The 23,333-nt window shown below is 36.3% G+C and overlaps 1 protein-coding gene across 5 annotated transcripts in view; it reads right to left on the bottom strand.

Annotated features, from left to right (window-relative positions):
- Positions 1 to 3,682: 3,682 nt before the first annotated feature.
- The window catches only part of LOC120767342 (protein sickie), a 460,987-nt gene continuing 441,336 nt past the window's right edge, over positions 3,683 to 23,333 (bottom strand). For all 5 annotated transcript variants that reach the window (XM_040093298.1, XM_040093300.1, XM_040093297.1 and 2 more), the window contains 4 exons: positions 5,233 to 7,067; positions 4,908 to 5,163; positions 4,334 to 4,813; positions 3,683 to 4,262 (listed from right to left, as the gene is read on the bottom strand). In XM_040093298.1, the coding sequence (XP_039949232.1) occupies positions 4,143 to 4,262; positions 4,334 to 4,813; positions 4,908 to 5,163; positions 5,233 to 7,067 (2,691 nt within the window). In that variant the 3' untranslated portion in view covers positions 3,683 to 4,142. The remainder of the gene's footprint in view (positions 4,263 to 4,333; positions 4,814 to 4,907; positions 5,164 to 5,232; positions 7,068 to 23,333) is intronic.

The raw sequence follows: 23,333 nt of genomic DNA, 5'->3' as shown, positions 1-23,333 counted from the left end.
AATTCAATCAATATCACGTATACATTGCAATTAAAAACTATAAACAAGAAGTTGCAGTGAATGTTCATTATACAGTTTATTTTCGAATACCACGTTGCCTATACATCTAATAGTTATATGCAATATACGGCGCAAGAAAATCCTCTTTCCAACAGCACCTCAATCGTCAAAATTGGTTTTGATTTGCCGCAATTATTCATAAAAATGTAACTACCTTCGTCTGGCAACCACCTGCTCCCATCCTTTGTGCGCCTGGTACATCGTGATGCACTTTGCAGCAAATATGCATTAAACACGAAATAGCCGCCTTAAAGTATGCAACGTTCTTGACTTGCCGACACTCGTGCAGAAGATGCAGAATATTGCATTTTACTAGGCGCCCAGAAACAGTAAGTAGACGTCCAACCCAAAGGAGCGTTTGCATTTTATCGCATAACTTTTGAACGCCTCAACCGATTTTGATGAATAAGGTGTCTAACGAAAAGGAATTCTCTAGCGGTGCTAATGCGTATCATTTGGATGTGCAACGTTGATTATTGAGTATGTTATTTGGGAGGATAAGATGTGAGTGATGTTTAAACGTTCACATGCAGTGCTTTAGTAAATCTAAGAGCCAACGGATTTTAACAAATGAGGTGTCTACTGAAAGGCAATTCTTTAGCGCTGCTAATGCACTACCATGTTTTTTGAGTAGAAAAGCTGTGAAGTCCTACAATACTAAGGTTTAAAAGTTTACTTGGAATTTTGAAGTGCTCAAATTTTGCCAAGGTGTTTGTATTGCCTCGAGTCTTTTACTTTTTCACTTCTCTGAATAAAAACACAGTTGCAGTTGCTATTATATTTTATACTCTCTTTATTATTGTTTGCTTTGCTCGAGTTTTGATTCCGCATTCTTTTATTGATTCCAGCGCTATATGTTCTGTTACTTATGTTTTAATATACATATGTATGTACTGGTTTGTTTAGCCAGCCAATTAATAATCTCGTGTTTATTTGGCGTCATAGTGAACAAAAATATTCCAACAAATGGCACGAAATCTACTTAAATGCACAAATTAGGAAATGCAGTTTAGTTTCGTCTTTTCTCTAGAAATCATTCGCATTTGCTGTCAGAAATGTCAAGCCAACTCTAAAACTCAGCTGTTCAGCAGTTTAATTATTATTATTTTTTTAATTTTTTGATATTATAAACTTTGTAAACAATTTGTATAGTCAATGTTTTACGTATATTTTTAAGCAGTTAAGGATTTTTTATTTTTTAAATTAAATAAAAACATATTTTTAATTTTTTTTTAACATAGCTAAGGTATTTATTTATTTTAACTTCAAATAAATACAATACGCATAATTATTTTACGTTTATTTGCAATAATAATTATTGTAAATTTATAATTTGCTTTAATTAAAAATATCTACCGTTATTATATTTGCTCGCATGCCAGCAATAGTCAAAGGGACTAACGTTTTATCGCGTTTATTTATCTTCAGATTTAGTTAATTAGTAGCAAAAGTTAGTTAATTCATGCTTCTTCTTCTACTTCTTCTTGACACTACACCCCACCGCAATATTATGCATCGCAAAATAGTTTGTATATATGATAGTTCCTTTTTTTGTTTTTTATGTACGTATTTATGTGTAGCATGTTTTATAGTTAGGTATAATTTTGGTTTGTAGGGTATAAAAAGTGACAAATTCAATAAATTTTAAATATACATACATACAATAATATTAGCACAAGCTTTTTTGTAATTTTTTTTTCATAGCTTTCAACTATTTTCGTTACACTTACATTTTATTTGTTATTACTTTTACATTCATTTGGATTTCCTTCGTTTCGGTGTTTTACTTCTTTTGTCAGCAAATTCATTACCGTTCCGTCTTATGGCCGCTTACTCGGCCAGCAATTTTCATTCTGCCAAAACTAGCTTAGTGAAATTGTTCAGCGTTCGAGTGCCAGGTTTTTGTGTACAGCTATTTTCTTATTTATTTTCATTTTGTTTTTTGTTCTTTGTTTCTTTTTTTTTATTTTTGTGGAACTTAACGCTTAGTTTAACTATTTACAGATAATTTGTTAGTACATTCTAAATATTTAATTACAGTTAGTTTGGTATGTGTTGTAGTTTGCATGACTTCTTTGTAGCGGTAAATTTATGTTTGCATAGAATTTTTCATATTTTTTCTTTTGTAAATATTATCAATAGACATTTAACATTTATATTTTAGCTAGTTTTCATCTTTGCATTAGACTGTCTTATTTTGGATTATATGTATATATAAATATGTGTATGTATGCCCAGGATTTGTTGATAATCACTGATTTCCGTAGGTATTGCAATTTTGATTTGGTTTTTGCTAATTTGTATGTTTTTGGATTGTGTATCTTCTATGTACTCACTATTTTATTTTGCACGCTACTGTATAGGCTAGTGTGCAATGTATGCACATATGCATATGTATGTACAATGTAAATTGTAAGTACAATGTACATTGTACGTACATAAATATGTATGTGTTTGTATGCAATTGAATTTTGTGGAATGACTTTTTATTTTGGTTAGCTTCTTAAAAGCATTACATTTGTATGTACATATGTATGTACTCAAATCATGGATTTTTAAAGCCATTGATGAAAAATGCATTTTATGGTTTTGACTATAAAATGTGAACAAGAGAAAATATAAAGTATAACTTCATTATTAAAAAATAGAAATTAAAAAAAATAAAAAAATTAAAATTAAAAAATAATTAAAAATATTAAGAATAATTTAAAAATAGTTTAAAAATTGAAAATAATTTAAAAAACTATTTTTGTTTTAAAAATAAAATTTGAAATAAATTTTTAATTATACAATGTAAAAATTGTAATTATAAAAAAAAAATCAAAAATAATTAAAAAATTAAGAATATTTTTAAACAATAAAAATCAAGAAAAAGATTTAATGAAATTTGTGTGATTATAAAACAAAAAATAAAGAATTAAATCAATTTAAATAAATATTCCCAGATATCGTTAAGAATCTCAAAGGAACTTCAAACATTGTGCATGTCAACAATAAACAAAAAAATAATAACTGTTCATAGAAATTCTCGGAAAATCACAAAAACTAAAAAAAAAACTTTACTGAAACAAAACTTGGGCAGCTTAAAAGTGGCTTATAATTTGCATTTTTAACAAGTGCGTTTAAAAGTGCAATTTTTTAGTACAATTTTCAAAGGATTTTTTTTTATTGTTTTGGAAACATTGTATGTATAGTACAATGTGCTGCCTGTGGGTCGTGACAAATAAAATTTTCTTAAATATAACTGCTTTCTTTGAATCGTGCGATTGAGTGCCGAAAGTAGTGCAAGAAATTTTATTTGTACAGTCAAAAAAATAAAAGGCAAAAATCAAATTAACATTTTTCTTAAAAATTCATAATAACGGTTAACAGTTATTGACACTAAGTGGGGTGTATATACATACATTGTATACTTTTATTTTTCAAATAAATATTTATTTTCTATTTATTGTTGGTTGGATGCGATTAAAAAATATTTGTATTATTTGAAAATAGTTAATATTAAGTTGAGTATTTTTTGCCGATGAGAGACACTTTTCGAGTATTGGAATATTTTTAAATTGAAGAAATAATACAAAAAAATATTTAAAATTCAATATTAAGTGGTTTGAAAATAAAAAAAAATAAAAAAAAATAAGAATTAAAAAATATAAATAGAAAAAAAATAAAAATAAAAAAGTAAAATTCTTGTTCACATTTCAGTGCCCTAAAATTGAGCTCAGCACTTGGCAATTATTTGATTTTTACACTAGTTTATAAATTACACACGCATATATAATATATAAATCATAAACATACATATGTATGTAGTTATGTATACCTAGATTGCAGTTAAAATCAGTGTTGCATTCCCTAAACAAAAGTCGCGTTAAACTTCATAATTTACAAAATATCCAATACGCACATAAATATACTTACAAATATACAAAGCCATGCATATGAATGTTTGATTTTTAGCGAATATGTATGTATAATGTTTGTATATAGTTAGGTAAGTAGGTATTTAGTGTTTGATTAGTTTACTAAGGACTCGAAAGTCCATTGGCGACGCTAACTGCACTGCCGCGTCACTAAACTGGCATTTACTCAGCGCCCGCCGAGCTGTCGGGTGTAACGTTCGAGTCTAAACTCGCACAATCAGACTCCTGCTCTTGGTTTTCGGAGTAATTCGCAGCCTCTTGTAGACGCATAAGCATATTCAACTGAAAAAATACATAAAGAATGTTAGCTTTTTCTGTAAACAAAATATAAAAAAAAAATATTTTAAACTTACTAGTGGATCCGGGTTGTCGCCATTGCTGGCCGCCACACCTTCCAGTCCGACATCTTCTGCATTGATTTGACGCAGCGGTGGTACTGAATCGGGTCCATATGGCCATGGATATGAGTTGCGTATGAAAATCGATGGATCATTCCAGGCGCCACCACGTCGTCCATACAATTGTACGCCCTCGCGCACCGCCTCTACCAGATATGGTGATAAGTGATAGTTCCAGATGTCGGTAAACCACACCTGTGAGTCCTTCAAGTCTAATGGACAGGCGAGGAAGAGGCGCGGCCCGATGGTTACATCACTGGAGCTATGCGCTTCCAAGAAGCGATTTATGTGTTGCCAAACGCTTGGCAACCATGCCAGCACAGTGGCCAGTTCAGGCTGTGGATGGCCAGTCTGTAGTTCAAGTTGGAAAAGACGGCGACGCAAAAAGCGACCGAGGAAGCCTTTTACCGGTTCCATGTGGTTGGCAGTGAGTACCTGTACAGAGTGACAGAGAAGTTATGATTTAGTCTTGATTTCGGAGCAACTTCGTAAAATAATATCTCATTGCTGCGTGCAAAAAAGTACTTACCCAACGGAAATTGTGATGTAATTGCAGATTGGTTGTATTGCAAGTGGCCTGCGACATGGTGCCAATTATGCAGGGCAACTTTCCGGCGGGACCCGCGCTTAGCAAGCACGAAAAAACATCACCCAAAGCTGAAGCGTGATGTAGATTATCCAATATGATCACAGATGGTAATTCGGAAGCGCCATTCGCAATGGCTGCCTGTTCGGCTATATGGCCTAAATATTGTCGCAGCTCCTTAGAAGACTTATGATCGACACTTTAAAGAACAAAGAATAAATTAATATTTCTAATTTATTTTCATATACACATACAAGTCTCAACTTACTTGAATGTCGCAATTGCTTCGGAGGGATTGCCACGTCCGGTGCGCGCTACCAGAAACTCCGCTAACCTGCGCGCCAAATAGGATTTGCCTGTTCCACTAGGGCCGCACAGAATCAAACGTCGATGCTCGGTCAGCAAGCTAATGTAGCGGTGAACAATGCTGCGCGGTATCAAGCTATCGAAGGCGAGACTACCCACACCTTGCAGACAGATATACAGCGTGCGTACATTGCCGATTATGTAACCGCAAGGCAACAATTCGGGAAAGCCCATTTCCGGGCCACGCTTTGCTTCACCTAAATGATAGGATGTTATTGAGTCTGTATTCAAACCTAAATTGGTGCCGGGATCGATGCGCGACACGTAATCCTTGAAAGTCTTGCGCACAATATAGTCTAAATTCTGCCAGGTGGTCTTGCCCGAGATGTATGTATAGGCGACGACAAATTCGTTTAAACTTGCTGTCGGAAAGGACTTACGTTCATTGCCATCCGCATCGACGCCATTTGCATAGAACTCATCTGCCTCAAGCATCTCTTCGCAGTACTTAACAAATGACTCTGGCTGTCCCAGATAACAAGCGATTGCGATCTTTTTGCCATCAGTCACATCGGGCAGCTCTTCAACCGCAGCGGATGCAATATGCGCTGGGCTGGGCATGGTGTCGAGTGCGGGAGGCGGTGGCGTAAGATCGATATGTGTGGAGGGACTTAGTGGCGGCGGTGGTGGTTCAGGTGCTGGCGCCGGCGGTATGTTCTCCTCTTCGACTTCCTCTTCCAAACGTTTCGGCAACTCCATTGGTGGCCGCGCATTGCCATCGGCTAACGAGTAACGTCGTGACTCACCAATGGAACCGTTTGGACTAATGGCATTACCTAACGAAGCCTCTGAGCCCGCCAATGAACGGCTAGTTACCAGCTTTTGCAAGCGCTCATTATTTTGTTTTAGCGACATCATCTCGGCACGCATTTTATTTACTGTCTCCTTGAGACTCTCCAATTGTGATGCTGAACTGAGCGCCTCCAAACGAATATCGGTTAACACTAAGTCCTTCTCACGTAATTGCTTCTTCAGGTCTTCCACTACCTGATGATCCTCCTGATCGATTGCGTCGATCGGTTTCGCATTATCTATCAATGTTACAGTTTTTGCCGGACTGCCTTTTGTCGGCGAGACATTGGCTGCGGGTAGAGGCGGTGCAGGCTGTGTAGCCAAAGCAGCCAAACCAACAACGGCATCGGCGTGGCTATGACCATTAACTTTATTATAAACTGTGCTGTTGTCGCCATGTAAGCCATGCATTACTTGACCACCGACATTATTGGCAGTGCTGCCGGCTGCGCCGACATGATGATGACCGGCGTGCCGACTAGTCTTTGATATTTTGGCATTGCGTGAGAATGCTTTCGTGAAGGAGCTACGTAACCAACCCTTCTTCTTCTGCTTCTTATCCTGCGCCGAACAGCCGGAACTGATCGAATTCAAAGAGCACATCGAATCGGAGCTGTGGTGACGTTGCATAATACCGGTTGCAGTAGATGATGGCGTCGATGAGGCTGTGCCATTAGTAATGCCATTTTGATTTGACATCGGCTGCTGGGTGATGGCGGTGCGGCCGAGTTGTTGCTGCTGTTGTTCATGTTGTTGCGTCTGCACGCCCATACTTTGCATATGCGCCGAAGTAAGACCTGCTTGTATGGACTGCTTGCGCAGCAGCTCGATTGTTTGCCGCATGTCGGTTAGCTCGCCATCCTTGCGCTCGGCGGTCGCAGTCAGATGTTGCAGGCGTGACGTCATGTTGGAGAGCGATTGCTCAAAAGCGGCGACCACATGAGCCTGCAAGATAGAATGGGTTAAAGAGGTTAAGTAAATTAGTACAAAAGTAAGAAAAGAACGAAGTGATTACCATGATAGAAATATCATTTGACTTATTTCGAATTCAAAAAGCTTTTACTCGCTTGAGCCATCTATATGTATGTAGGACTATATAACATATTAGACGAAAGCATATTTTAAAACATTTATAAATCTTACTGGATGCTGGCGTAGTTGTGTTTACGATAATTAAGACTGGATAAACTGAAACGTCTCCTTGATGGTTGATGGAATAAAAAAAAGCGATCCTAGGCGAGTTTTGGGTACCTCGGTAATGATTTCTAAAGCTTCGCGCTCCAAAATCAGGCATACATTAGTTTGTATACCCTGAACAAGGTATATTAAGTTCGACATGATGTTTGTAACACCAAAAAGATACGTCGGAGACTGATGAGCGTGACTGAGCTGAGTCGATTTAGCGAAGTCCGTTTATCCGACTTTTTTATAGGCAAACTAGTCCTTAAGTTTTTGAACTATCGATCTGAAATTTTGCACACGTCATATTCTCCATAAGACCTGCTCATTTGTTGAAGCCGCCGATATCGAACAACTCTAGCATATAGCTGTCAGACAAACTGACCGTTCAAATTCAAGTCCTTGTAAGAAAAACTTTTTCTTTGACGTGATATTTTCTGGAAATTTGTCACAAATTATTATCCAAAGCATCGCTACAATCTCCGAGCATATTATTCAGATCGAACCACTATAGGATATAGCAGCCATTGAAACTGATCGATCAAAGTCAAGAGAAAGATCTATTTATATCGCTTTATGTCATAAAAAATGCACTTGTTAAGGGCATTATAGTTGTCATTTATCAAATTTTCGGACATTGCAAGAATTTTGAATGGACACTCCTCATGAAGACCCCTGTTCACTTTAATTCAGAGTAATTATATGCACTCAAAGCCTAAGAGAAACAAGCCTTGAACTGGCAAATAAGATCGCTGATCGTTTTTTATAAAATAAACTGTTATTAATTCGTTTTAATAGAACTGTAGACATATTATAATAAAGCCGTACAACAACAACCAACGCTTCCGATGTTCATATGTATGTTTGCGTGTGTGACGAAAATTCACCAATAAAGATTATAATTTCAGCAAACGAAAGGTAAAAACAAACAGTAAATACACAAAAGTACAAAAATTCAGAATAACTTGAAGCCAGCTTGAACACAAAGTAAGCCACGAACAACAAACAATGAGCGCAAGGCACAACAATGCAACAAAGAGCCAGCGGAATTAGCGGGTGGGCGCGCTGTGCAACATTCCAAGTAACGCAAACTGCAACAGAACAATGCATGCAACCGCAGATGGCACGAAACAGTTGCAGCAACAACAACAACAGCAAGCACGTACAATAGCAAACGCCACTATCGTGTACAAGTATACAGTTAGCCGCAGGAATGTAATAATTTACGAAATTACAAAGTGCAAAAATTGCATGGAAGTTCGAAGCTGGAAGCTAGAAGATCGGCGCTGTTGCAGAGCGCACGCTGCGAGAGGTGGTATAAAAGAATTGTGCAACTACTGATTGAGCTGATGATTTTGCCAAGTTAATAACTATGTGCATATAATATAATATAATTTAATATACATGTGTGTATGCGTGTGTGAAAACGCTTTATTCTTTCATTATGATTATCTTTATCTTTCATGTGCCATGAAGTCTGCGCTTGCGTGTCAGTTTGTTTAGCATATAATCGATAAGATCGTAATGCTCCTAGGTAGCGCTGTAGATACTCTTATTGGTTTAGCTGATGGACAAATTGCGTGTGGAGAAAATAATATATCAAAATATAAATTATAAGATTAGGAGCCTTTGGTTATATGTCAACTATCCTGATAGAGATCAGTTGCTGTTAGAAGAAACAGAAGAAAGCTTTGGAGTTGTTAACGAAATTAATTGGTGAAGTATACTGACCCTAAAATATTTTTATAAGCAAAAATAATCTTTATTCCTCTAATTGGAGACTGATAGGTCTTCTACGGGCGTTACGAGTTTACGAGAGAAAAGTTCTGCGGAAGATTTATGGTTGATGGAATGAGAGCTGTATGAGATATACGCCGACATTGACATAGTTCAGAGAATTAAAACACAACGGCTACGCTGACTAGGTCATGTCGTCCGAATAGATGAAGTGTAGTGAAGTACCCGCGAGGGGAAGCAGAGGAAGAGGAAAACCTCCACTCGGTTGGAAAGACCGGGTGACTACAATTGGAATCTGGCTGCACTTGGAATCTGGCTACACTTGAAATCTCCAATTGGTGCCAAATAGCGAAAGGGAAGAACGACTGGCGCGCTGTTGTGAACACGGCTATAACCGATTAAGCAGGGTCTAGCCAGAAAGAAGAAGAGATCAACGCTGATATTTGATCGATATAAAAAACTCAGTTTCAGAGATTTCAGTTGGACAGCTTAGAAAGCCGGTCCATTGGTGTACCTAAAACTCGTGTATATTGCCCATAAATACCCTAATAAATCGTCAACGATTTGAGCCTATCCCAAATTTGTGAAGCCAGGTTTTTGCTCTGTCGCCTGGATCACCGAAAGTATGACAGACCAAGTGTTTCAACCTCAGTCTTGTAAAAGCTAAACAATGGAGGTGTAAGTCCTAGAAGTTTTTACCTTGCCTTCTTCTGTGCAATAATGTTTTTAGTCTAACATGAATGAGCTCTACCCAGTAAGAACGCCTACGATTGTGGCAAGATATACTTTTCTAAGGACAAATAGTTCAGTAGGTCAGGGCTAGAAATCAACATCTACTAGGGTCACGCAAGGTCAAAAGATGCAGTGTAGGATGCAAGAGCAGAATGGAGATTAAACTCACTCCCACTCCGATGTCAGTTGGGTAAGAGTGTCCCCTCTTGCTAGGTCATCGACCTTCCAGCGATTTCGCTATGACCAGGAAAAAACCAAACAAGTCTCATATTGATATAGCTTGATGCTATTGCTAGTGAGGTCAGACACTCCTTAACTAAATTTGAGCGCACAGTGAGCGAGTTGAACGCTAGTATTGCCGTTATACTCATCTCCCTGAAAGAGCCTGCACTTCGGAGCTCTATACTGCTACTTTAGAGGCAGGCACTGTAATAAGAACTATAAAATCCAAAAGTTATGGCCGCGTGATCGAATATCGTCTGGTTATTAGTAAAGAAGAATAGTAGCAGTAGAATAATATCTCTAATCTATCAAATTGATATATACCCTATTCAGAAAGTACCGGGAATTTCTCATTTAAGTCTCCCGAATATATGGTACATTTTTTTTTACTAGGTTGGCAGAACTATCCTCAATTATGATGCCAAAAATTAGCACGATCTGTCAACTTGTCTTGCAAATGAAGCCATATCCAAAACATCTGAACTTGGTTTTCCAAAAAGGCAATCAAAAAGGGGTTACAGAAGAGTCACTTGTCATAAAACAGTAATCCCATGCTGAACAAGGTTTGGTGATATTTTGCTATTCATCAAAGTCAAAGGGAAGCTCTTAGAACACATTAAAGGGCATCTTGGCCGAGGCTTATAACGAAAGTAGTGCATTTTAACCTAATATAGTCGGTATGTTTATATTACCAGGTACTATTTTTAAGATAATAATGACGTTCTAAGATCAAGCTAAGCTGGGATCGAAAGAATAATGTATATCTTTAGAAATCGTCTTCTGAGTGATAAAACTAGTTTATAGTCTTTTTGCGACTGTGATGTTTGAGGCTGTTTCTTGCTAATTTGGGATTGCTAAAACCAAAAATGATAGTCAAAATTCCATAACACGTATGATTTTTTGTGTTTTAGTTCAACTCAAATTCGAAATCAAGACACCTCAAATACCCAACAGAAGACCTCTTAGTACATCAGTCGCAAATACTTCCTTCAGATTCAGCACATGAAGAGTTCGAAAAGTGAAGCGCATTTTGCCCACAAAAAAACCAAAATCATTAAAATTACTTTAATAAGAGAAAATACTCTTATTTATTCAACCAGCAGGTTAATCCAAAATTATAGTGATTTGGTGAGCTTGAGGGCAATAGAAACAAAAAACCTTAGTATCTACTCTTAACTACACATGTGTAGGTATGTAAAACATTGTATGCATGTGTGAGCGAGTAATTTGTTGTCGCATCACGTAAGTCGTTGCACATAAAATTTGATTACATCCCACGTGATGCGATGCGTCTGATAGCTGCAACGCTATGCTGTCTGCCTGCATGGCTGGCTGCTACTGTCCCTAAACCTTGACTGCCGCAGGCAACGCGCGTGTGTGCAGTTGGCGCTGGTTGCGTGCGTGTCAAAGGACAAATGTAAGCTAAGTTTGCCAGAGAAACGGCATGATTAGAGGCTGCATAGAAAAGGTTAAGAAATTATAGTGAGAGAGACAAATCAAGTAAGTAGTTTTTGGGAAGATTTTCTAGTAGAAAGTTTGCGGTTAAAGAAACGACACCCTTGGGAGTGGATAAGGCAAGTGGAAGCAAAGAATTTACAGTGCACAAAGTTAGTGTTATTTTTCAATTTCAGTTTGTATGCGGTTTAATGAAATTTGCGTTTGATATATGAAAAACATTTTTTTTTAATAACTTGGGGCTCTAGAACATGACTTCTTTGAAAGGAAAATTATAATTATTTAATCAAAATTTCAAAAAACTTTTCAACTTTGCCACTAAGTAAGCGCTAGATATGTAATTTGTTATACACCCACAATTAGAAGTTTTCAGCAACGTCCTCCAACTAATATCAATTCAAATACATAACACAAAATTTCATTTAAAATTTTCATTTCGTATGCAAACCCCGTGAATTTTATCACAAAGTAGCCACGATTTGGTCTAATTAGTTAAAACACGAAGTAAATGCTGCACCGCGAAATCACGTTTCCAGCATATCACATCACTGGAGCGGGTTTCGGCAGCGGTTGGAAGGCGATTAGTAGGAAAGCATAATTTTTCCACGCACATTACCGTATAGACAAAACATCGCTCGGCAATTGGCAATAAAATTTTCAGCCCGCGCTCCGCTTTTTATACGTTTTCCCCGCAATTGAAGCTCAAAAAAGCGTGCAAAATTGCTATGAGTAATAATCGTACCACAGCCACTGCCACCGCGCTTTCAGGGAAACCCATAAGCACACTCACTCACGTGTTTTCATATATGGTTGTTTACAGTGGTGACATTAATGACGAAAGTGTAAGTAATGACGATTATGTGCTCGGCATGAACGCAATTAACGCTCGCGCATACACTTACGTGCGTGTCACGCGATAGTCGTTTAGGAAAGTATTAAAGCGTTTAATTAGAAGTGCTATTGAGAAGGCACAGGATGTTGACTGGCAGCGCAGTGTGGGTGCCACGGTTGAGCGATTAGTTTATTTAGTTACAGGAAATTTAATGCTACTAATCTAAGATTCTAGTAAAATTTAATAATTGTGGAGGATTTTAGTAGCAAAGAATGCAGATTTTTCATGTTGATTTCGGTCGGTCGCGGCTTCTGCTTCCTGCGAATTCCAGTCAAGAGAAATTCTGCAATGCTGACGCCCCAGGGTATTTTTTCATCGGCTTATACGCGTAGTATAGACCCTTTTCTTATTAATTTTGTTCTGAGGTCTTTCTCAGAGTACGGTCCATTCAGTGCCATTTCCATTATATTTTTGCTTCAGTGTGAGCTCCTCTTTCGTCCATAGCTCCTGTTTGCTTATAGTGTCAGACCATTTAGTTCGTAGGTACTTGTTGATAAATACTTGGAGCCTTTGGAGTGATGGAGTTCGCGACCACCAATTTTAAGCTTAGATACCACAATATCGACTTTACGTAGGCGAAAAATATTAGGTTGTCAAAAAAGACTTGCGGTATTTTTGCTAGTTGGCGCTGAAAGCGCGTAGTTCTAGTTTTATTCGTCGCATCGGGTCATGCAATACCTTTTTGGAAAGCTCATTTCACGCGCTAACGCGTGTTTGATTGATTGTCGTTTCTTTTAAGTCGTTCGTGAGTTATAGCGTCGCAAACATGGAGCAAAATAAAGAGAAAATACGGCATATTTTACAGTACCACTACAATAAAGGCAAAAATGCATCTCAAGCCGCCAAGAAAATTTGTGCAGTTTCTGGACCCGTTACAGTTTTCATTTCCACCGCACAACGGTGGTTTCAACGTTTTCGTTCTGGTGTAGAGGTGGTCGAAGATGCGCCACGCTCCCGAAGGCCTGTCGTTGAAAATTGCGATAAAATCGCTGAATTGGTCGAAAGAGACTGGCATAGTAACAGCCGTAGCATCGGTCAAGAGCTGGGTATGAGTCATCAAAAATTCGTTTCAATTTCAATAAAAAACAAAAACTAAATTCAATAAAATTACCGCAAGACTTTTTTCCAACCCATTATTCTGAGCTTTGTGGTTCTGCGAGCTTGCCCACATCGATTTCAGTTGTCCAAACGGCGCCCTTGTATACCTTTTACTTTCTACGTCCATTTTGACAAAGCTTCCGAGCTAGTAAAGGCTTTTGACGAACTTGATTTCATAACTTCTAGTCTTTAGTAGGCTTTCATGAACTTTACTTTTGTGATTTATCTCAAGTTCAATAGAACAGCTCGACTTATTCACCATATCTTGTATGTCGGAAGAGCAAACAAATGCCATTTGCAAAATCCAAATCTACGAGTTGCCGTGTAAAATTCGATACGATACTGTTTTCTTGTGTAGGGTAAGCGTGATCATGAAGAAGATCAGGGCGTTGGCGAAAAAAAGAGATGGCAGCCCTGCCTTACCCCAGGTTTGTATTGAAATGTGGAATATCATGGTTAGTGTCTTGTATGAGTAGATGATGTTCAGTGGGGTTATCGCTCTCCAGTTGCTGCATTCTTGCAGATCTCCATTTTTCGGTAGTTTCAGAATGATAATGATGCCCTTCGACCATGAAAGAGATATACTTTCGCTGTGCCGAACCGCAGAGATGTGGAGATGCAGGTTTCTATATAAAGTTTAAGTGTCAGTCACATAATTATATCTCCATTATCACATAATTATATCACTCTTTCTAATTTATGCCAGTGTATTGTTCGTTACGCCACTCTCAAAAATTAAAACGAATCAAGGAAAGTGAATTATTTAATGGCTTCAAATCCGTGAGTGTAATTTAGGTACTGGAAATCTCCGAATTCGGTATTCCAAAAATTTAGTAAAGTTAGTTAAACCGTATTTGAGTACAAACTTTACACTGCCTCATAGTAAATGCGTCTTCTATGTATGTATGTATAAAGTACATAACTCATATCACTTTCAAATTAACATCCATTTAGCATATGCCTGTAAGCTACTCAAGAGCATAAATTGATATTGATTATTACCAACAACTTAACATGACAACTCAACTTATCCAGGCTACGAAGAGTAAATGCAGACTCGTTAGCAAACTCATTATCTTAATTAAAACGAGCCAATATTGCTGGCTTTACGTTTATTGACGTCGTCACACTGGCAATTGCGCGTGGTTTGGTGTTGGAGGCTGTGGAGCATGATGACCATAACTTGGACGATGCTTAGGGGTATATATGTAGCAATCTATGTATATACACTTAAGGACATAATAGTTACGCAATTTGTAGAGACGATTATTGAGGTAATTCTTCTATTGGCCGAAATTGCTTTTGATTAAGTAAATAATGCTGCAGCACAGAGCATTATTCGGCTTCTACAAAATAATTTTACTAAGAAGTTACACGTGTATTGCGATAATTTATTGATAATCGCTTAAATTGAGTGGATAATGGGTTCATATACTAAATGTGAACAAATGCTTTCTGCTTAAATATTAATCTATAATATTATGTATGCCAAGTCCTTGATTTGTTGGAATAAACTGAATATTCAATATTTTTTTTAAGATTTCGAAGCATTACATTAACATCCTTACTAATTACATAAAGATATAATATGTATATCCCAGAATACTAAATGCTTGCTTGAAAGTTTTCCATTTATTTTTTACCCATTTATTATCCCATACGCTATTTAGAGATGTATGTAACAGAAACAAAAACAAAATTGTTGAAACATTGCTGGTGTAACAAATGACTAAAGAGAAGGAGTGACAGTATGTGCATCACACACATCGAAAAAGGTCAGGTTACCACCACTACTGTTGCATTACTAATTAGAGGCTACCGTTTTTTTGGCTACTTCTCTTAGCCAGGCTATGGGATGACTAAAGCAGAGAATTAAACTTACACGTGTAGCATAGTGTGTTAGCTGAGTAGTGCGGGCTCTAATAAGCATATTTGCTGAGCTGAATGTTGGCAGCCACAAAACTTGTTGCACACGTGCGTACCTTTCTCACGTATGTAAGGGTTAGAACCCAAATGCTTAGTTATTTGGTTTCTATACTTCCTTATGGACGGCTTTTTGATGACTTTAAATAATGTTTGTGAAATTAAGATAATTTTCAATTGTATATTGAAGGTTTATTAATTTTTCATATTGTATGTATGTATGTACATATGTACGTATATTATATAAAAATGAGAGTTGTAGATTTTAAACGAAATTTTTAACTGTAATAAGAGGGTATTTTTAGGTATTCACAAGCAAAAATTAGTGCTTTTAAGTTCTTTTAAGAGCTCATATGAGTTTCCTCGGGTAAAAACAGCCTTTTCTCAACAACTTTTTTCTCATATAAAAAATAAAATATTTAATTTGAATTTTTTATTGTCACAAACATACACTATTAACAGAGAAATTCTGTATTTTTGGAAAAAATATTTTAAGCACGGCCATTGCCACGCCATTTCAGGAGACCACTCGGAAAAAAAATGCGCCCGCGTTGGCAGGATAACTCCTTACAGGATCATCTTAAGTGAAAACAATTATGTGTTTTAGTTAAAACCTTATTCTAGAACTTGGATGAAGAAAAAAAAACTGAAAATTGAATTTTTGGCAGACATTTTTACAAAAAAATGAAAATTTAGCTAAATTTTTTTCAAATAGTTGTAATCGAAAAAAATTCTTCATCTAAGTCATTAAAAATTGTATCTCAAAGACCTGTGTAAAATTTCATGAAGATCGGTGAGTAGTTCTCGAGAAATCTTGCCAACCGACTTCAAAAACACAGTTTCGAGAAAAACGAGTTTAAAGACGGCGCACTTAGCCAAGCTAGTCTCGAGCGCACAAGTTCTCACGGCTGTATCTCCGAAACTATTACTTGGATCATTTTAAAAATTTAGGACAATATTCTAGAGGTATTGTAGAATTTAATAAGACAATAAAATAAATCGATTGTTTGAAACCCGTAAACCCATGTAGCGCCTTAAGGGGTTATATGAACCTTTGAATTTCAAAAAATCAATTTATTGTATTGCGTATGTACATACATATATATCGAATGTTTCTAAATACATATACATATATGTACTAAATATTTTATATTTGATAATATTCTATGAAAATTTGAAATTTGGAGGTAGTTATGAGCGTATAATAGTGTAATCGGCTTTCAAACCTTTAAAAGCGTTATTCTTGAAACGCTGTTTTCAGAGTCAGCAATAAAAATTTCTTCGAAACAGCTGGACCGATTGACTTTTAATACGACTGTCTTAGATATACCTTTATGTTAAGTACGTATTAAAGCAATAATGTTTTTCACAAAAAATTTCGATTTTTTAAGCTTTTTTGAAGTGTAAATTTGTTTTAAAAATATAAAAAAACTTTTTTTGGTGAAATCGTCTTTCCGTCAAAAATGAACGTTTCGACAAGTCCTTTGACTAGTATCTATAGTTATAAGATCAATAGTTACAATAAATTCCTTTGGTTTTTGAATTTGAGGAATTTTTAAGCAGAAAAATCTTACTCACCGCAGAACACCTTTGACGGATGTGATCAAGAAATCGAAAATTCTTTAAAATGAGTTACCGATTATTAAAGTACATAAAATACACTTCTTCTGTTCATTTATTGAAAAAAGGTATTTTCAAAAAGTAAAATACGAACAAAACGTGTTTTTTCGGACTCTCAAGTGGATATAACCCTTTAAGGAGCCAGAGAGCAACAGTAAGACTTTAAAGAGAGTAAAAAAACTGGAGAACCTTCGAGTTGTCGAATTCTCTCTTCAATTTACATTGTTGCAATCTACCTCTTCGTCCCTATTCAAACTTAAATTTGCTGGAAAATGTAGCTTGACGAATAATGACATGATTTGGATTACTTTGAGGTAAAATAATAACATATACATATATGTTCTTCAAAACAATACTGTGAATTAGAACTGTAAGGGTTTGTGAACACACAGGTATTCCAACAAAACATAATAAATCACCAGCGTGTTATGTTGTGACCGCTGTAGATAAGATAAATTACAATGAATAAGGCAATAAACGCTCGCGTACCGTGATAAACAGAGCATAGAGCAAGTGTAATCATAGCAAGGGAAGTGAGTTACGGCACACGCGAGTGAAGATACTTTAACACGCTGCTTACGACGCTAAATACTCAAAGGTAGTCCAGTATATCAGTAAGTATTTTATATGTACATATTTAGGAAGGTATGTATGTACATATATATTTTCTATGCACGTCTGCATTGGAGGTGTGGAGTTCCGCCGACATTTCAGAACGCACTCCGCAAGCGCGTAGCTCTTTGCTCGAAGAAGACAAAGTGCAAGTACGAGTTTAGTAGACGTGTGTAGGTTACAGGTGTGAATGTATGTTTGTATGTGAATGAGTAGTTGGAAATTGAAATTGTGTACGTGCCCACAATCTTGCTATTAAATGACAAACAATTACGCGCCGATTAAAAAATCACAACTCGAAAGCATAAAAGATTTTAAGTAAATAAAGCAATACACATAGAGAAGAGTGTGATATTGTGAGTGGTAATGTGTTTGTGGGTTAGAAAAGCAGTAGCTGTAACCGGTAGCATAACCTCATTATATAGTATTTGTAGTATTTTTATTACTGGTAAGTAAAGATTTCCATATACATATGTATGTGTGTGTATTAAAATTTTATATTTATGTATGTATGTATAAATGACCATGATAATTGTCAATGTTATTTTATTATAATTCTGGAGCAATTTATTTTTTAACTTAATTATTATGCATAAAAATGCAGTCAATAATGTTGGAAATTCTCGAAATGTTAAAATATTAAAATAAAATTTTAATGACAGAGAATGAAAAATTCCTTTAAAAAATTTATATAGCAATCTCACTTAGTTTTTTATGGCCTGCACATGCACAATGAAAAAAAAAATATTTTTATTGCCACCCATTTAACTAAAACGTGTTTATGACGGTGCCTGATGAAATATTAAATTCAATATAGAACTGTTGTGTGCATATTTGCATACACTTTTAAGTGAGTATGTATTTAGGTGAGTAAGCAAATGCTTCGGTATATGTAGGTACTCCAAATGGAATGCTAATAAAATATTTACGTATATGTGCTTTTATGTTTTATTTTTCTTAGTGTGTGATATATTCAAATAAATACCACAATTATACATTTGAAATTTCAACTCTTTAATAAAAGCCTCGCCATCCTTAGAATGGGATAGAGGATAGAATGTGGTAGTTTCCAACAAAAAACACATTAGTATTGGGTAGTCGAAAAAGTTTTTTCGTATTTTGTCAATAGATGTTGCAGTCGTACATATATCTCCAGTGCTACCATTCACTTTGTGTCATATATACAGTGTTGGAAAGATGAGATTTTAAGCTTAATTTAACCAAAGGGGAAGTTGAAAAAAAGTTACAGCTGTTCAAAAATGAGTGAAAATAATGAATAAACTCACTATATTTTAAAATTTTTGTATTAAAAAGGAAAACCACCAATGAAGTTTGTGATGTTTACGAAGACGATCTTGTATCAGTTCGTGTAGCACAATAGTGGATCGCTCGCTTCAGTTCTGGAAATTACCGTCGAATTACCCTGATGAAATAATGTCTCTAGCGGAAAATGTCAAAAAGTTGTCGACCAAAATGGTACATATTTGATAATTATTTTTATATATATAAAAAAGTTGAAGTTTGATTAGAAATACGAAAATAATTTTTTGACTACCCAATATTTACGTATGTGTGTAGGTATGTATATGAGAATTCAGCTTAGCTAGTAAATTTTTTTCAATAATTCCCGTTTCCACGACATTTAGGTCTACAGTGGGCTTGGACTTAGCCAAGTACTGTCAACTCGGCAACATTCCTCAAAGTTGGTTGGGCAGTGATTTTTGATTCTAAACTACTGACTAAATAATATTACTAGACATTTATATAACTAAATCCCGTGAGTGGCAACTCTGCGATAGATCTTGTTCTTCAACTTCTTTACAGTAAAGTTTCAATAAAATATTGAGAATTTCTTTTATGGGAGGATCTCGGTAGGTAGGTTGGATCTCAATTAACATTGGATGTGCTGTTTTGGTGCAATAAGGTAGGACCTTATAATCTTGCTATCCCGTTTCATCTTTGCGCTTAAAACATTTGCTAATCTCACCAAAACTTCTTGTGACTGTTTCTGCTTTATGTGGACAGCTATTCAAGGTTTGGTGTTTGATGGTTTTCAAGTACTTTGTGCCGCGTACGTGATAGAGTGAGGTATTCGCAGAGAAGGAGAAAGTAAGAAAGACAGTCTCAATATTACGTCCTCCGTAATAGTTGCTGTAAGTCTGTATATACTATTTCTGAACCTATTTGATAAGTACTTTATTCTATTTCCGACATATTAGAACCATAATTGCTTTGTTATCTTGCAGATGTTGTCATTGATTTCCATCTGATGTGATCTATTTCCTCAGTTAACATATAAAGCCCTCTTTTGGTCTCTCCCGGCGGGCATAGCTTAACTCCGCCTCGGACTCGTTTAAAGAGGCACCAAGCGTGGCCAACTCGTCTGCTTTTCCGTTGTCAAAAATGTCTCTGTGACCGACTTGATCTGCCAATGCATTACTTACGCGGTGAGGCTAAAGATGTTGGAGGTCGCTACATGTCAAAGTTTCAAGAAGAAGATGAGGTGAAAGCATCGATCGAAACTTTTTTTCTAAAGTTGACTCATCTCAGTCGCTATACTTTTTACAAACCCATCAGCTGGCTGGAATTAATATTAGGCGCCTCAATACATTTCCGGCAGACTCTATGCGTTTGGTCGATAGTGACGGTCTTTTTGATCCATACCTAGAAGTTCTGGGCACCAAATTTTTTGCCCGTTCTCCAACTGTCTAAGTGTGATTTTTCATGGCCACAGAGGCATTCAGCCCATTTACTTAACCTAACCTAACTTAAAATGTTCTAAATACCATACAACAATTAAATAAATTACGAAATTACGAAATTTTCAAATACTGACAATGCCATTGAACTAAGCAAATAAAAAGTAAAATAGTCTGCAAAAATATAACAACTACGCAGATTAAAAGTAGTGAAAAATTGCATACATTTGCACATTCATTCACTCGCAGCCAAGTGGGGGCAACAAGCAACAAAAAAAAAAGAACAAAAAAATTAAACAACAGACTATCGAATGGCGGAGCGACCCGCTGGCAAATGCGCAAATGTAAACGAAACGAAGCGTTGTGTTTCGCATCACATAACACCCCAAATGCAGTGCAGTTTCGAAAAAAGGAAAAGAAAAACGAAAGTAAAAACAGCGTAGACAGCAACGCAACAGACAAAAAGAAGTAGTCAGAGTAGTAACAACAACAGCAATAACGCACAGCAGCATGAACACAATGACAAAGTGTATACAAATGACGGAAGGAATAGTGTCTACAGGAACAACATACAAGTAAAATAGTAATCATGCAACAGTAGAACATAAATGACCTTAAAACTTATGTCAAAAGCTCTAAAGCCGGAGCTTTTCATACGCTATATATTTTTTGAATAAGGAATTTGTGCCAAGTATTGATTTCAAACAATTCTATAACGTTTTGGTAGTAGATTAAAGAGCTTATAGATTTTAAGAATCAGATCTCAAAAATAAATTTTCAGTTTAGAGTGGCCTCTCAAGCTTTTTCTGAAAAATTTCTCGAACTAACCACAGTGAACCCGCCTAATGGCAATGGTCACACTGCTGTGCAACTTAAATGCAACAATGATGACGACAGAAAATGGGCTTACAGCAAGCAGTAGTGCCACCAGATGCATCAACGATAGCAAAAGCGCGACTGGAATTGAAGGGCCCCCCTGCAAGGCACAAACTACTCCGTTGAATATGATTTCTATGCGCTACAAACTTTCCGCTACAAGAATAACGACTACAACAACACCCCAGCGCAATCAAAAGCAGCTTCGCGAATAAACGCAACACTTGTGGGTTTGTGCATTTGTTGTTTTGTTGTATATTTTTTGCATTTAATGTTGCCAGCAACATCATTGCAATTTTCTTCACAGATCGCTGGCTCGAAGTCTGCCGTGTAGAATGGCCAGCTTGCCTCACTGGCTCGCTGTCTGTCTGTCTGCCGGCTAAAGTGCCATACCATTGTTCGCGCATTGTACTATTAAATTGAGAAAGAGCATATGGAGTTCGCGCGCCTCGGCAGCAGGAAGAGCAAATGGAAAAGATAATGGAAATTGTTGCAATTGCAAAAAAAGTTGGAAGAAAAAATACAAAAAAAAGTAAATAAAAGTCGGTTCGTTCCAGAGTTTTTGCTTTTAACGAACTGTAAAAGTTTCAAAAGCTAAATAACAGTTTAATTGGAAACAAAAATTAAGCGAAATTAAATAAGACGGAGGAAAATGGAAGAAATGTGTTCGAAGTGATGAGACTGCTATACGCATATGTCTGTATAAGTGTATATATACAATTACAGAAATAAGTGAAAAGTTAAAATTGACAAAACGTCAACATTGAATTAAATAAATGGAGTATAGGGGTAGTGAGCCTCTTTACCGATGTATCAAGTATTGCTGGTGGAGGTGTCTACCGTTGATAACTATTCATTAATGACGAGTTTGTTGCTATCAAAGAAGCAATTGATATGCTACTCCATAGCGCAGGCTCTTTTAGGGACTATTTACCACTTAAGTAGAACAGCAATGCCCACCTTGAACTCAATCACCGTGCAGTAGAGTTCAGTTGGGAATGCTCAATATCACTATGAGCGGCAGTGAGTTACTTCCAGATAAGGCATGTTTGGGCACTAGGCCCTAAGGAAATCTCAGGCAACTGCAAAACTGAAGAGTATGTAAGGATAGGCTCCTGTGGTGAAGGTGGGAAGAGTAACTGTCGATACCAGCGAGCTTTTAGCATTTAGCAGGGTTTTCTCTAAGTGGAAAGGTTATATCTGCACATTGTGCTCTTGATAGCATCCGGTAAGATTTTAACAAGAGGACAATATCCAGACATAGGCGCGTTCACTTTGGATAGTTTGAAAAGATTTTCCAAAAATTTTTGGGAGATAACTCAGTATCAAAAATTTGTAGAGTCTGGCTTTGAAAACTATATTTAATCTAAAGTTAAAATTAAAAAAAAAAAATAAAAAAGTTTAAAAAAGGTGAGGTAGAAATGGAAATTTTCTCTTGGTTGCTCCAAATTTGCAAGATCAAGGCTAAACACCTTAGATCATAAACTTTTAAACATTTCGATGAGCTGGCGGACTAAATGACTAAGCAATTTGTAATAGGTACAAGGCGCTTTGTAGACATCTATAATATAATTACTGGATTTATTTCTCTGACTTCACAAAGGAGTGATTATAATCAGTCGAAGTGCAATCTAATCAACGTGTCAGCCAACTTAACAAGCTAGCCTTACTTGTCTTTTAATTAAAGAGTTCGGAAAGTCTAGTATATTCCGAAAATCTAAACTTTTCTTGGGCTAAACTATATTTTAGAATCCGAAAAACATTAATGAATTGGTGTGATAGTCAAAAATCCTTTGTGCTAAAGTGTTGAAGCCATTATGTTGGCTTCAAAAAAAACGTTGATCTGATATTGTAGCACTTTTAAGTTTGAAATGTTAACCTTAGGTTCACAGTAATGTAATCGGGTCAAATATTATTCCAATTCATTTGTTCAGAAAAAACAACACGAAAAACAAATATCGGTCGAAATTAACATTTTTGTTTATAAGTCTGCTATTTTGCTCAAAATGAATGGAAAACTAAAACAAAATGTTTTTATATATCTAAAGATCCCGTTCAGTACTTTGCTTTAGTTATTACGACTTTCTCCTCTATTCTCCAGCCTTTGCAAGACTGTGGTTAAACATTTCAGCGGTCCTAGTTTCGGCGAACCAGGAAACGTAGCAG

Source organism: Bactrocera tryoni, chromosome 2, assembly GCF_016617805.1.
Source record: "Bactrocera tryoni isolate S06 chromosome 2, CSIRO_BtryS06_freeze2, whole genome shotgun sequence".
Taxonomy (NCBI): Eukaryota; Metazoa; Arthropoda; class Insecta; order Diptera; family Tephritidae; genus Bactrocera; species Bactrocera tryoni.
Note: the sequence above shows the minus strand (reverse complement) of the source record. Positions and strands in the feature narration are given on the sequence as shown.